At 43.5% G+C, this 15,796-nt stretch overlaps 1 protein-coding gene across 1 annotated transcript in view; it reads left to right on the top strand.

Annotated features, from left to right (window-relative positions):
• Positions 1-3,158: 3,158 nt before the first annotated feature.
• WNT9B (Wnt family member 9B) overlaps positions 3,159-15,796 on the top strand; it is a 44,022-nt gene continuing 31,384 nt past the window's right edge. The window contains 4 exon segments of the mRNA XM_027872965.1: positions 3,159-3,254; positions 5,664-5,779; positions 5,849-6,192; positions 6,195-6,321. Of these exon segments, the coding sequence (XP_027728766.1) occupies positions 3,159-3,254; positions 5,664-5,779; positions 5,849-6,192; positions 6,195-6,321 (683 nt within the window).

Below are 15,796 nucleotides of genomic sequence, written 5' to 3'. Positions count from 1 at the left end.
CAAAAAATAAAAATAAAAATGATCCCAAAGAACAGACTTGAGAAGATACTTTCCCATACTCCATAGCAGAAATGGGGCTTTCAAAGGTGCAGAATGTTGAATGTCACCCTTTGCAGTTCTGGTCACTTTTATAGGTTGTAAAATTTAGCATCTACCAGAAAATTAGAAAGATTTGATCAGCTGGTAGAATCAACCCTGAAACCATCATGATTTACAAACTAACAGATGATGAATCCAAACCCAAAAATATTCTTGAGAGTTCAACACATAAACTATTGGAACTAGAACCCACTGTTACAGACAGAAATGGTTACCCCTCTCAAAGGCCAGGACATAATACTGGCTCATAAACATTTAAGAATGATATTTTTAATAGATGTCACAATACCAAATACTCTTCCTCCAAACTCCATGGAATAAAAAGCTTTTAAGATATAGAAATCTAGTGGCAGAAATTAAAACCAAATGAGAACAAGAAAAGTATGTGCCATCTTTGTCATCCTGCTGTTACTAGTTGTCCAGAGATTGGTGGGTGGTGCAATGGGGAAGACTCCACTGAACTTGGAGTCAGGAAGAGTTGAGTTCAAATTCAGCTTCACTTAGTAACTATGTAGCCCTGAATAAGCCACTTAACCTCTCAGCCTCAGTTTTCTCATCTGTAAGATAGAAATAACAATAGCACCTACCATACAGGATTGTTGTAAGGATCAAGGGTGATAACATATGTGTAGTAGTTTGCAAACCTTAAAGTACTAAATAGATGCTGGCTATTATTGGAGTGGTCCTAAAGGTGCTTTCAGCAACTATAGAAGATGAGCTTACAGCCAAATATTCTGAATTATTCACCTACAAAAAGCAGTCATTTTATTCATCTTTTATAATAGTCTGGCAGAACATCAAATATAAAAGACTAATATTAGAATAGTGATTTGTCTTCGGAGCATTTCTATATGAATGTTCAAAAAGGGCAAGAATGAGACAATAATACTAACAATAGTATGGATAGCGATGATGATGATAGAAATTTCTATAGCAGTTTTAAGTACCTAAATTAATTTGCATACATTATCTCATTTGATCCTCTCCATAACCCTGTGAAATAGAGGCTATTTTATCCATATTGCAGATAAAATTTGAGATAGAGTCTATTTTCTCCATTTTATAAATGAAAAACTGAAAGTTTATGACTTGTCCATGGTCACAAAGCTAACAAGCTCAAAACAAGATTTAAACCCAGATCTGAAAACCAATTAATCAAAAGGTAGGAAAAATCAAACTTATCTACTTGCCCTTGGCATTTTCCATCTTACAGATGAGAAAACTGAGGCTGAGAGGTTAAGTGACTTATTCAGGGCTACATAGTTACTAAGTGAAGCTGAATTTGAACTCAACTCTTCCTGACTCCAAGTCCAGTGGAGTCTTTCCCATTGCACCACCCACCAATCTCTGGACAGCTAGTAACAGCAGGATGACAGAGATGGCACATACTTTTCTTGTTCTCATTTGCTTTTAATTTCTGCCCCTAGATTTCTATATCTTAACCAACTAATCAAAAGGTAGGAAAAATTAAAACTTGAAGTCAGAATATGGTGCCAACTTGACATCTAATACCAGACTAAATAAAAGAACTTGCAGAGCCAGAGCAGGGTCCAGGTTTGTATTTATTGCCCCCCTCATTACTTATGGTCATTTCTGTTCTTTTTTCAGATGCAGATGAAAAGCTCATTTCTAGGCCAGCATTTTCCTCCACAACAGCCACATATGAAAGGCTATCCCTTTGGACTCTGATTGCCATTGCTACTTGCTAACCCTACTACTGTTTCTCTGACTCTGAGGTCATTCCATTCCCCCAAAGTGTAATGGCCTTCCTGACTCCTGGCATATCTACATCTCACCCATCCCTTGAAGCCCAGCTTAAATTCCATCCCCTCCATGAAGCCTTCCTAGATTCCTGCCCTCCCCTCCCCTGTCCTCCATGATTACTCCCTTCCCTGAACCTCTATTATAATTATTGCATCCACTATTCATATCTTATTTCTTGGGGATATCTGATCTCAACTAGAGTGGAAATGTCTTGAGTGTAGGAACTATGTCTTTTACTTCTTTGTAGTCTCCATAGTATTTATTACAGAACCCTGCACATAGTAGGTCTTTAACAAATGCTTTTAAAGTATGGATTCCAAGAGTTTCAACCCATATTCCCTTTTCCCATCCCAAATTTACAGAATACAACTAAGGGAAAATGACATTTTACCTTCACCCCCACCTTAATGATAGTGAGATAAGGAAGGACTGGACCTGTGATTTCATGGGTATAGAGAGCTCCCAGGTAAAGAAACTCCCTTTACCGATGCAAGCCAGCAACTTGTAGACTTAGAAAGCTGCCTAGAGCACTGAAAGTTTAAGTCATTTGCCCAGAGTCACACAGCCAGTATGTGTCAGAGACTCAACTTGAATCCAGGCCTTTTTAGATTTGATGAGTAGTTAGGTGGCTCCATGGACAGAGTGCTAAGCCTGGAGTCAGGAAGATTCCTCTTCCTGAGTTCAAATCTGGCTTCAGACACTTACTAGATGGGTGACCCTGGGCAAGTCACTTTACCCTGTTTGCCTCAGTTTCCTCATCTGGAAGAGCTGGAGAAGGAAATGGCAAACCACTGATCTTTGCCAAGAAAACCCCAAATGAGGTCTTGGAGAGTTGGACACAACTGAACAACTCTATCCATTAAAAAATGATGGTGTTGGGGCAGCTAGGTGGCACAGTGCATAGAGAACCGAGCCCTGAAGTCAGGAGGACCTAAGTTCAAATCCAGCCTCAGACCAAACACTTGACACTTACTAGCTGTGTGACCCTGGGCAAGTCACTTAACTCCAATTGCCTAAAAAAAAAATGATGGTGTTTCTGACATCTGACCAAGGCACTGACCAAGTGCCATCTCTGAGCAGGGCCCCGAATTAGGGACATTGAGTGTGGGAGAGGGGGGAGAGATACAAAATAAATAGATGGATCTAGGAATCTTGGGAAGTGAGACTTCATGCCTATAAGAATTTTAACTATAGGTGATATGTATATGGGGTCATTCTCCAGGGAGGAAAGTAAGGGGTCAAAGAGTCAGAGATATAATGGTATGTTGCCAATGAACTATTTTCTATTACAACAGATGAGTCAAAGGATACTGATCCAGGAGCAAAAATTCTCCGTCTACACCCAGAAACTGCTACTTCATGCAGGAAAGTTATTGATGATGAAGATAAAGGTGATGATAATATCTAACACTTAGGTGATGTTTTAAGGTTTGCAAAGCACTTTACAAATGTCCTTTTATCCTCACAACAACCCTGGGAGATAGGTGCTGTTATCCCCATTTTGTTGTTCATCCTTCCTTCTCAAAGAGGACCAATGACACCAGGAGGGCGATGTCTTCACTTGCAAGTGATTTGGATTTAAGTGAGGCAGAGCTGTGCAAAGTCATCAGCCTCACTCCTCCAGTCATCAAAGTCCAGTGGCAAGACACAAGTCAAGATGACTGGCAATGGCCCAGCATCCCCATTTTACAGATGAGGAAAATGAGGCGGCAGGGGTTGAGTGATTTGTCCAAGGTAACACAACTGTTTGAAGCCATATTTGTACAAGGGACATCTTGACTCCAGGTCAACCACTGTGCCACTATTGTGCCACCATCTGACTTCCTGGATGCTAGGTAGTAATGGGTTGGGGGCAGGAAGAGTCACAGCTGGTGCTTCAGGATTCACAAGATGCATCCAGAAGCATTCCCTATCCTTCCTTAGCTCTTCTTGCCTCCCTTGAAAAATCCCCTAGGCAGTTCTGGTCCCTTCTGTTATTGTTGTTCGTGCTTTGTTTTAGAAGAGGACCGTGATATCAGGAAGCTGATGCTGTGACTTGCAAGTGAAATGGATTTAAGTGAAAGAGAGCTGTGCAAAGTCATTAGCCTCACTTTCTCCTCTCCAGCCTCCTGGGTCCAGTGGCCAGATATAGATCAGGATGACTGGAGATGCTCCCTGGTCCCTTCTAGCTTACATTCAGAGGAAGACACTAGTATTAGAGGTTTGGGGAGTTGGAAGGGTCCAAGAGGACATTTAGGCTAATCTCCTACACAATGCAAGAATTCTCCTACAGCACCCCAGCCATTTAGCTTCTGCTGTAATACCTTTTGTGATGGAGAGCTCACTTCTGAATCAAGGCAATCAATTACAATTTCCTATACCTCTAAATGTTAGGAAGTTCTATCTCACATTAAATTGAAATCTCCCTGGAGTTCACACCCACAAGTCCTCCCCTGAACACATGGAACAAGTTTACTTCCTTTTCCATATCATGACCCTTTAAATGACCGAAAACATCTCTCCTGTCCCGTCTTCTCTTTTCCTGACTGCACACTATCCTTTTGTTAGCTTTAATTCATCCCGTCATAGTATCGGCCCGTACTGACCTTGAAGCCAACTAAAACACATCTTTTCCACATGACCTACTGAAAAGCCATTTCTCCCCTAACCAGTATTCATGCAACTAATTTTTTAACCTATATTTAAGACCACATTCATCCTGGTTAAATTCCATCCTGTTGCTTTAGATCCATACTAGCCTCGATCACTTTGATTTCTTGATTCCAGAATCCATCCTATTAGTTATCCCACCCTCTTCATGTCATCTGTAGATTTAATAAGGGTAAGTCACTCACTGATAAAAATTTTTGAAAAGGACTCTATATAGAGCCCTCTGGTACATCCTTAGACATCTTTGAGTTTCTATTGATCCATTAACCTGATCTCTTTGGCTATAGTTGTTCAGCCAGTTACAAATCCACTTGATTGTGCTAGGATCCAGCTCATATCTCTCCATCTAGGACGTAAGGATGTCTTAACAAAGTACTATGAAATAGGGGGGAAAGTATTGATCTGGAGACTGAGAACCTGGGTTTTGATGCTAGGTCCCTTATTTTCTACTTGTGTGATCTTGGACAATTCATCTAATTTCTTTGACCTCAGTTTCCTCCTCTGTAAAAATGAGGGGATTGTACTAGATTATCTCTAAGGTCCCTTTTAGCTCTAAATCTATGATACTGTGATCCCATGACTGCCACATATCTTTCCGGAATCCAGATATACTGTCTTTGGCATTTCCATGATTTAATCTCCATCTGCCTCAATTTGCTCCACTATAAAATGGGGATAATAATAGCACCTAGCTCCCAGGGTTGTTGTGAGGAGCAAATGATAAAACATTAGTAAAACCTTAGCAGAGTGCCTAGCCCTTTCTAAGTCTAGACTCAACGCAAGTCACTGCTCAGCTCAATAAGTCAAGCAGGAAGCTCCTCTGTCCAGGTGATTAATAGATTCATGATCACAAAATGTTAGATAGAGCTGAAAAGGATCTAAGAGGCCATCCAGTCCAATTCCCTTATTCTACAGGTGAAACGGAGGGCAGGGCAAGAAATGACTAGCCCTGGGTCACACATCTAGGAAGTGGATTTCTGAGTAAGCCAGGATTTCTGAGGCTTTTGACTCCAAGTTCAGGGATCTCTCCCTACACCAAAGTAGCAAGACAGCTGGCCTGGGGTAAGGGCAAGTCATCTCTTAACATCCTCTCCAGCCCCACCCGCTCCAATTTCCAAATTCCGAATCCTTTTTGTTTTTTTAATCCCCAGTCCCGAGAGCTCAAAGATGGTCAGAAACTGACTACAATCCTCACATTTCCAGCGAGGGGAGTGGGAAGTAGGGGTGAAGTTGTTGGCAGGGAAGTGTTTCAAGCTGAAAGCCCCAGGCTAATGTCCCAGCCTTCTCATACACCCACCCACCCCCCCATCCGCTGCCCCCACTGACCCCCACCCAGGCCTATCCACCCTTCCCCCCTCCCAACTCCTCCTCGGGATAATAGATCCCGCCATCCCCCCAGGCTCGTCGGGCGGCGCCAGGTGAGACTCCCTCCACCTGGGGAGAGGGGAGCGAGGCAAGGGCTGGGCGCGGGATGCGCGCAGCCTCCCCTCCCAGGGAAGGAGGGCGGGGCTGCGCGCGGCGGGACCAATGGGGAGGGGGGGGCTAGCTGTCGGGAAGAAGCGGCTGAGTCCGCACCCTTCTGCTCCCGCACCCCCACCCTCCCCGCCTTAAAGCCCCGCGGGGAGCAGGTGGCGGCCCGGGTAGCCAAGCGGAGGAGCCGCCGCCGCAGCCGCAGCAGCAGCAGCCGGGCGCCCACGGAGGAGATGAGAGCAGGAGCGGCGCCGCCGGCACCATGCGCCGCCCGCCTCCGCTGCCCCTGGCCGCACTCTGCCTCTTGGCGCTGCCAGCAGCCGTCGCCGCCTACTTCGGGTCAGTCCCTTTCCCCCCTTCATCTTCCCTGCCCCACCCTCAGTTTCCTCTAGCTTCTTCCTTTTCTCACCCCCTTCCAACGCCAACAGCAACTTTCTTTGACCAGTTGGCTCTGTTCCTTTCCCTCCGTCTCAGAACCCATCCCTGTCTTGGACTGCCAACCACGTCTTGCCCTATGTCCCCCGTGTCAGACCCGGATTCCTTTCTCTCCCCTGTGGTGTCTGTCCCAGACCCTCATATGTGTCTCCTCCCGTACTCTACTTTCTCTTCATCCTTTTTCATCCCACTTGATCTTCATCCTGATCTCTCTTGTATTATTCCCTTCCGTCCTCTCTTTGACTCCGATCCTCGTCTCTTCTCCTTGATACCCTTCCCTATCTTTTCCCTCGGCCCTCATCTCTAACCCTATTCCTGTATTTCTCCCGCCCCTCCCCTCTCCATGCCTGACTGTTCTCCCCTCGGGTCCCGCTCGCTGATCCATGCTTGTCTCTCCATCCCGCTTCTGCTCTTGCCTCTTTCCCTGCTAGGAGTACCCCTGTGTTTGTCTCTGCCCTTCCGGGGGTGTTCTGTTTGGGATTATTGTCTGCTTAAGTAGGACAGATTGGAGCGATGCGGACAGCAAGAGTCAAAAAAAAGTTCCGGGGAACTGGGGATGGGAACAGAATTGCAATCAAGAGAATAACTAATAAGGAGGGGGAGGTGAGAATGGGAGAAGGACCGAATGAAGGCTAATAGTGAGGGAGGGAAAATCTGGAGAGAATCTTGGGGTTTCTTATTTGTCTGAGAAATCACTTGGAGTCTAGGACCCTTGGAGAACTAGATTACTTTTCAAAAGCATTTGTTATTCAGTCATTTCAGACTCTTCTTGACCCCATGTGGGGTTTTCTTGGCAAAGATACTGGAGTGATTTGTCGTTTCCTTCTCCAGCTCATTTTACAGACGAGGAAACCGAGGCAAACCGGGTTAAGTGACTTGTCCAGGGTCACACAGCTAGTTACTGACTCCACACCCCGTGGGCTCAATCCACTACACCCCTTTCAAAAGCATACTGGGGGAAAAAATCGGGTTGGGTAGGAGGGACTTTCGGTAAGAAGAGACAGACAGACTGACTGACAGGGAGACAGAGACAAAGAGACAGACAGACTGAGACACCGAGACAGAGAGAATCAGAGCCTCACAAGGGAGGATAAAGAGATTAGATTGGAATACAGGACGAGTTTAGGTGATGACTTTTCTCCTACTTTATTTCCCTTCATCTTCTCCCCTCTTGGGTTAGCAAAAGATTCCTTGTTGCTTGCAAGGAGTTTCAGAGGCAGGAACCTTCCCTCCCTTTGGGACTCTTCGACTGGCTGCCCCAGGTCTATAGCTTCACCTTTCCCCTCGCTCTCCCATCCCCCATCCTAATACCTGGTAGACACACAGAGTCCTCAGAATGCAGGGGGCTGGAAATGAGAGAAGGTAATGAATTTGAGGAAGTGTCTGAATTAGAGAGGGATCCCTGCTTCAGGCACCTGTAATGAATTAGGTCCAAATTCACTTGAGCAAATCATCCTGATAAAAGAGAGTTTGTTGATTTAACAGGGGAGGTTTGCTAGACTGGCTATATTAGGGATAAGGGAATGAACTCCTGGATGCTTTCAAAGAAGGAAACTTGCCAGTGGGGTGATCAAGATACAAGCTGACAGTCCAACCCTCAGGGTTGGAGGTGAAGGGATGAGAGGCTTGTGACTGGGATCTGAAGGGGCCTTAGGCAAAAGAGGGTATTTTCTTTTCTTTTTTAAAAAGGGTAATTTATTTTTCAGGGTTATTGAACTATTACGCTGATATCACATGGCTTGTTATCAAATAATTTCAGATAGATAATGAGGGCAAATCTGGTGGTCTCTAAGATCTCTGCAGCTTAAAACATGATTCTGTGGTTCTTGGGGAAGGACACCACCCCATATAGTAATTACATGTAGCAGATGAGAAGCCCCGTATGGTTCAACTGTATTATACCACAACATAGGGAAGGGGGGAGGATTGAAGGGTGTGCCACCCTATCCTTTTTCTTGGTACTTTATTGTGAAAAGAGCACTGGCCTAAAGAGGAAGAGACTGGATTTTAGTACCAATCAGTAATTAGCTGGGTGACCTTAGAAAAGTAATGTCCCTTCCCTAAGCATCAGAAGAAATCACCTGTAAAATGAGAGGGTTAGACAAAAATGATCTTTAGGGCCTTTTGGTTCTGATATTCTGTTTTTTCATTAGATCTGATGTATCTTTGGAGACAAGGCATCATAAGCATTATGACTTGTATGGAGTAGACAATAAATACACATTGATTTGACAGTCAGAGTGGGAAGGGACTTTTTTTTTAGGGTGGCAATTGGGGTTAAGTGACTTGCCCAGAGTCACACAGCTAGGAAGTGTTATGTGTCTGAGGTCAAATCTGAACTCAGGTCCTCCTGCCTCCAGGGCAAGTGCTCTATTTACTGCGCTACCTAGCTGCCCTGGGAAGGGACTTTAGAGACCATCTCAGTCTAAATACCTCCATTTTACAGAGGTGAAAAACTGAGGCCCAGAGAGGGGAAATTAGGGTTCAGGAAAGGAGACAGGTTCATGGATTTAAAGTTAGAAGGGATCTTAGAGGTAATCTAGTTCGATGCCCTCATTTTAAAGATGAGGAAGCTGATTTGGAGACATCAGGTGGCTTGCCATAGGTAGGAAGTGGCGGAGTAAGGTCTTCTGCCTTCTTATGGAGGTATCAGGTGGGAAATGACCTGCAAAGTTTTGTTGCTAAAACCAAACTTAGGTGGAAACTTCCAGTTGTGACTGGGACGGGGAAAGTAGTGGTTAAGGGAAAGGGAATAAGCGTTTATTAAGCACCTACGATGCACCAGATGCACCAAACGCCATACTAAGTGCTTTACAAATGTTATCTCATTGGATCCTCACAACAGTCTTGTAAGGTATGAGGGTGGCGGTGGGAGGAGGACCCTTGTGGGGGACAGGATGGGCTCCTGATCCTAAGGGAACCTTGTTCACATTTGGACTCTCCCAAATCAATCATTAAGTCCTCTGAACCTCCATACAAAAGGTCCTGTAAGGATAATACTTCATTTCTCCTACATTAGCTTCCTTTAAACCTACCCTACTCTGGAGGTAGAGGCAGCTAGGTGATACAATGGACAGAGCACTGGGCTTGGAATCAGGAAGACTCATCTTCCTGAGTTCAAATTTGGCCTCAGACACTTGCTAGCTGTGTGACCCTGAGTAAGTCATTTAACCCTGTTTGCCTCGGTTTCCTCATCTGTCAAATGAGCTGGAGAAGGAAATGGCAAACCACTCCAGTATCTTTGCCAAGAAAACCCCAAATGGGGTCACAGAGAGTTGGATGTGACCGAAACAACCAAACAACAAAATTCTGGAGCTATTTGTTTTCAGTGAAGACATTATTCCAAGCACAATGGATTTCTTTACTGAACTTACTCCCCCAACAGTACTCAGGGATTGTCCTCTTTGAAAATTCCAACAACAAATAGACATTTCTAGGTTGCAGAGCAGATGTCAGGGAGAGCAAGAATGGCTTCTACATTCTGGTGACAAATGCCATTCTTCAGTCATTTGGTGGTTTGTGTAACACTTAGGGGCATTTGGGGGTTGGGGTGGTGATGTTTGGGGCTTAGGAGAAGAGGTTGTCCCTGGGACACAGTATTCTGGGGGGCCATTTAAAAAGGTTTGTTTGGATAGTTAAGGGTGTTTGTTCAAATTGGAATTAGAGGCATCCTGAAGTAGAAAGTGGAAGGTAGTGAGTTCTGTCCCTGAAAGTCTCCAAGCACGAGTTAGGATTGCTGCTGAGATACAAGTTGACCTATCTCTTCTGAGGTCCCTTCCAATTCTTAGTCTCATAGGCTCATTGACCGAGGGCTTGAAGGGATCTCAAAGTTTATGTATCTAGTCCTCATTCCTCAAGTGAGGAAACTCTGAGACCCAGGAAGGTTAAATGACTTACCCAAGGTCAGTAGTAATAATAATAATAATAACTAACATTTATATAGTACTTACTATGTACCAGGCACTGGGCTAAGTGCTTCACAATTATTCTCTGATTTGATCCACACAATGACCTGGACTGGGGGCCGAGGGTTGGGGTAGGAACTATTATTATCTCCATTTTATAGATGAGGAAACTGAGGCAAACAGAAGTTAAGTGACTTGCTCAGGGTCACACAACTGGAAGTAGCCTGCATAGAGGTAGTAAAGTTCTCCAACCTCAGAACCAGGGCTCTTTCCACTGTATCCCTGTGAATCTATAAATTCTGATGGAATATTTGCTGATGCATAGTTGGATTTAGGAAGCCTAAGTGGAGAGAAGGGACCTATCTTCACTATTTTTCAAAATGAAGTGAATGAATGTTAGAATAGATTTTGCTCAGAGCTGAGAAAGATGGCAAATTAATCAAATCATACTTGTTACGGAAATTTGTTCCTTGGATCATGCAACCCTAATAGGATTCTAGATTTAAAGCTGTAAGGGGAAATACACTAGCAACTGGCAGGGGATGGGGGAGGCTTCAGATGGAAGAAAGTGGAGCTTAAGCAGAGTTTTGAAGGAAATGAAGAATTCTAAGATGCAGAAATGAAGAGAGAGAGCATTCCAGATATGGAGGATGGCCAAGACAAAGGCTTAAAGATGAGAAGTGGATTGTCACATGAGGAAAAGCAAGAAAACCATTTTGGATGGCACATTGAATTTAAGAAGGAGATTAATATATCAAAAGGCTGGGAGCAAAGTTGGAGCCAGATCATGAAGGTCTTTCACAGCTCATATTTATTTTCGATATGTTGATAAGTTATGTTGATTTTTTCTTTTTTTGTCTCAATAATATTATTTGTTATATCAGATGGCTCTCTGGGAGGAAGGTGGGGAGAGATTCTGAGGGAAACTTTGGTGATGTGGAAAAAAGACATCAATAATTTTTTTAAATGGGGAAAAAGGGCAACTAGGTGGCACAGTGCATAAAACACCAGCCTTAGAATCAGGAGGACCTGAGTTCAAATCTGCATCAGACTCTTTGACACTTACTAGCTGTGTGACCCTGGGCAAGTCACTTAACCTCAATTGCCTCCAAAAAAAAATAGGAAAAAATCTATATTTGATCCTAAAGGCAATAAATAAGGAGCCATTTGAGTTTATTGAATAGGGGAGTGATGTAGTGCTACCACATCCTGTCCTTCAGAAAAATCACTTTGGCAGCTGTGTGGAAGTTGGATTAGAGATAGGGAGAGACTTAAAGCAGGGAGACCAATTAGAAGGCTATTGCAGTAGTCCAAGTAAGAGGTAACAAGGGCCTGCAATGGAGTAGTGGCTATATGAGCAGAAAGAAGGGGATGAATGCAAGAGATTTGAGGAGGCAGAAATGACAGGATTTGCCAACAAGATGGCTATGTGGACTAAAGGAAAGGGAAGAGAGAAGGGACAGACAACACCAAGCTTGCAAACGTGGGTGACTAGAAGGATGACTGTACCCTTAGTAATAGTGAGATGTGGAAGAGGGGAAGGTCAAAGGGAGACAAATAATGAGTTCTGTCTTGGATATGTTGAGTTTGAGATGTCCATAGGATATCCAGTTTGAAATATTCAATATAAGCAATGGGAAGTACAGGACAAAAATTCAGGAGCGAAACCAGGGTCGGATCTCTAAATCCTGGGAGTCTTCTACACAGAGATGATAATTAAACTCATGATAAAGGATGAGGTCACCAAATGACAGAGCATGTGGAGAGAGAACAGAAGAGGGCCCAGGGAAGAGCCTCAGGGAATACCTGAGTTAGGAGGCCTGATATGAATGCTGAAATAGCAAAGGGACTGAGGAGGGGTGAGGCAGGCAGGAGGAGAATCAAAAGACAATAGTGTTGGGGCAGCTAGGTGGTGCAGTGAATGAACTTCAGGGCCTGAAATCAGGAGTTCAAATGCAGCCTCAGATACTTACTAGCTATGTGAACCTGGGCAAGTCACTTAACCCTGATTGGAGAGAGAGACAGAAAGAGAGAGAGAGAGAGAGAGAGAGAGAGAGAGAAAGAATAGTATGATTCAGGGGAAGAGGATAGATAGGAGGAAAGGGGATTCTAAAGTATCAGATGCTGCAGAAGTCAAGAAGGAAGACTGATAAAAGGCCATGAAATTTGGCAATTAATAGGCCATCAGTGACTTTGGGGAAGGAAGTTTCAGTTGAATGATGAGGTTGGAAATCAGATTGCAAAGGACTAAAAAGTGAATGAAGTGAAAAGAAACGAAGACAATGAATAATGGTAGCTTTTCATAGGAGTTTGTCTATGAAAGAGAAAAAGAAATTTAGAATGATAGTTTTAAAGAATAGCAGAGCATTTATTTTTTGTTTGATCATTTTCAGCGGTGTCTGACTGTGACCCCATTTGGGGTTTTCTGGGCAAGGATACTGGGATGATTTACTATTTCCTTCTCTAGTTCATTTGACAGTTGAGGAAACTGAGGCAAACAGGGCTAAGTGACTTGCCCAGGATAACACAGCTAGTAAGTGTCAGAGGTTGGATTTGAACTTAGTCTTTCTAACTTCAGGCCTGGCACTCTTTCCACTATGCCACATAGCTGGCCTACAGTAAAGCGTGGTTAAGGTTTGTTTTTGTTTTTTGTTTTTTTCAAAATCTGGGAGACATATTTAAGGAAAGAACCAATAGCTTGGGAGATGAAGTAGATTAGAATGAGAGAAGATATGATTATACGAGATATGATTCAGTTTGCTGAAGGCACTTGGAGGAGTTAGGATAAAAAAGGCATGGAAAGAGATTGGCCTTGACAAGAAAAGTTGCCTGTTCATCTGAAATAAAGGAGGAGAGAATGAGGGATGGTGTCCAAAGATTTTGAGATATAGAAAAGGGAAGAAGAGGAAACATGGTGAATGGTCTCTGTTTTCTCAGTAATGTGTGAGGTGAAGTCCTTGCCTGAAAGGATAGGGGAAAAGGCCATTATGGGAGATGTGAGGAGAGTTCGGAGCCATCGCTAGAAGTCATGGAATGGAAAATCAATCAGGGAAAAGTGATAGGATTGCCTTACTGCAGTGAGCATCCAGCTGAGATTAGGTAACATAAATTTGGGGTGGGTCTAGCCAGCAAAGTTGTGTGATTTCCTCCAGCTCTGGTTGGCAGTAGAAGAACAGATAAGGTGTATGGTGGGAATAATCCAGAACTGGGGTTTGGCAGGATGTGAGTTTCAGAAAAATGGGGAGACAAAGGATTCAAGAGTAGCGCTAAAATAACAATTGATAACATTTATATGGCGCTTTAATGTTTGCAAAGCAATTTACATATGTTATCTCAACTGGTCCTCAAAACAAACCTGTTAGGTGAGTATTAGCTTTCCAGCCAAACATCAGATAGCCCCTGGAACTCCTCATGGTAGTACTACATTATAAAGGACAGTTTGGCATCGAACTGGTTAACTGTACAGTAGAGATTGGCAAGGGAGGAAAGTGAGATTAAAAACAAGGGTGATGGCCTGGGACAGTGCTGGGATATGAAGGGATTGGAGATCCCAGTAAAGACAAGAGTGGTTTTAGCAGGGGGCAATTCATGGGGAGAAGTGGAATGATAGGAGGTTACGATCAATCTGATAAAGGGATTTGAGAGTGTTTGATCGTTGAAGTGGAACACTTGTGGGTGATGGTGAAATCCAGGTTGTGACCATCTGTGTGTGTAGACTGAGGTGGAGTGGAAGAGTAGGTTGTGGGAGTTGGGAAAATTGAGGAACTAGGAAGTTAGGGTGTTTGAGGGGTATTGAAGTTACCTAGTACGATAGCAGGGCAAGCTAGATGATGCAGTGGATAGAGCACCAAGCTTAGAAACAGGAAGACCTTGAGTTAAAATTCAGTCTCAGATACTTACTAGCTGTGTGACCCTAGGAAAGTCACTTAACTTTTATTTGCTACAGTTCCTCAACTACAAAATGAGGACACATCAGAGAAGGAAGTGGTAAACCACTCCAGTATCTTTGACAAGAAAACCCCATGGACAGGTCTGTGGGGTCAAGAAGAGTCGGACATAACTAACCAAATGACTGAACAACAGTATAATGAGGGGTGAGGAAGCCAGGTACTGAACCCCTTGAGAAAAAAGAGAAAATTACTTGGGGACTGATAGATAACTGCTCCTAGGATCTAGATTGGGTGATTCATTTGAATGTATCCCTCAAAGGAGGAGAAGCTGCTAAGTAATGACAGCAAATGGAGAGTGTTGGCACAGGGGCATTGAATAGCAAGAAGAATTCTGACTGCCTCCAGAAATGGTGTGTAGAGTATGTTCTGGGCTGGGCCTGACTCAGGCCAATCCCCTGATAGTTTATTTGAAGGATATGAGAAACCTTCTCTGAGACCATATAATAGTTAACAAAAGGAATTCTACTCCTTATAATAGCAAAAAGAATATTCAACTAGAATATGAATTGAGGACTCCTTGAGTTGATTCAGCCGAGTGAAGCTCCCTCTCTGAGTTGCCAATGGTGGTCTGCCAACCAAGAATCAGACCTGAATCTTCTCGTGGCTATTTTGTGCTCAGGCCGCCAGAAATGATGGCAGTAACTGATTTAGTTCCCTGAGCCAATGAGAACTTAGCATGATTTTAAGGAAAACCAACCTAACCTAAAATGAGGAGGTGGGGAATGTTAGGATCTTGTTCCCACCACCAGGTCTGAGGAAAAGTGTAGCATGTACTGGAGAGGGTGGCTAGGGATGCAGTGTTGTCTGGAGGGATGTGGGGATGAAAAGGTAGATGGATCCTGAGAGGAAGAAGCCTAAAATGAAAGGTGCTTTGTTATCTATGGAATGAGAACTCAAGATGGCACAGTGGAAGGGACAGGCTAGTGCAGTATATGGGAGGCTAAGGTTGAGGTAAATAGGGAGGAAAGAATGGGAGATAGGGTTTGGAGAAGGATAATAATCTTGGACAATTCTGATTTACCTTCACAAGGATTGGGAGAGAAAAAGGTGGGGTGACTTTGTTACACAAAGGAGTTGAATCTGGGCAAAGGGTATAGAAGTACCCAATGATCTTGGAATAATTGGTATCTCACTTCCATCTCTCTGTATCTAGAGTGTTGTTTGTACTGTCAGACACAGTCTGACACACAAATCTAGTATGGTGATCTAACATAGTAGAGTTTAATAAATATTTGTTGAATGAATGACTCTAGCCTATAAGGAGGGCTCATCTAACTGCTTAGAAACTTCTTTTAGCACACTAAGCTCCGTATTAGGTTCTATGGGAGAGGGGGAGAGGATAGACAAGGATGAACTTCCTTCCCTTCCCTCCTCCAAAACCCCCACAAGAATCAAGATATGTTTCCTATTTTCTTTTTTTAACATTTAATTTTTATTTTATTTTTTCTTAATTACATATAAACAAAAATTTTAGCATTCTTTAAAAAAAAATTTGACTTCCATATTCTCTCCCTCTCTTCTTAC

This window comes from Vombatus ursinus, unplaced genomic scaffold (assembly GCF_900497805.2).
Source record: "Vombatus ursinus unplaced genomic scaffold, bare-nosed wombat genome assembly UNPS02014801.1, whole genome shotgun sequence".
NCBI classification, from domain to species: domain Eukaryota; kingdom Metazoa; phylum Chordata; class Mammalia; order Diprotodontia; family Vombatidae; genus Vombatus; species Vombatus ursinus.
The sequence above is the reverse complement of the archived record's forward strand: the minus strand, read 5'-3'. Positions and strand labels throughout refer to the sequence as shown.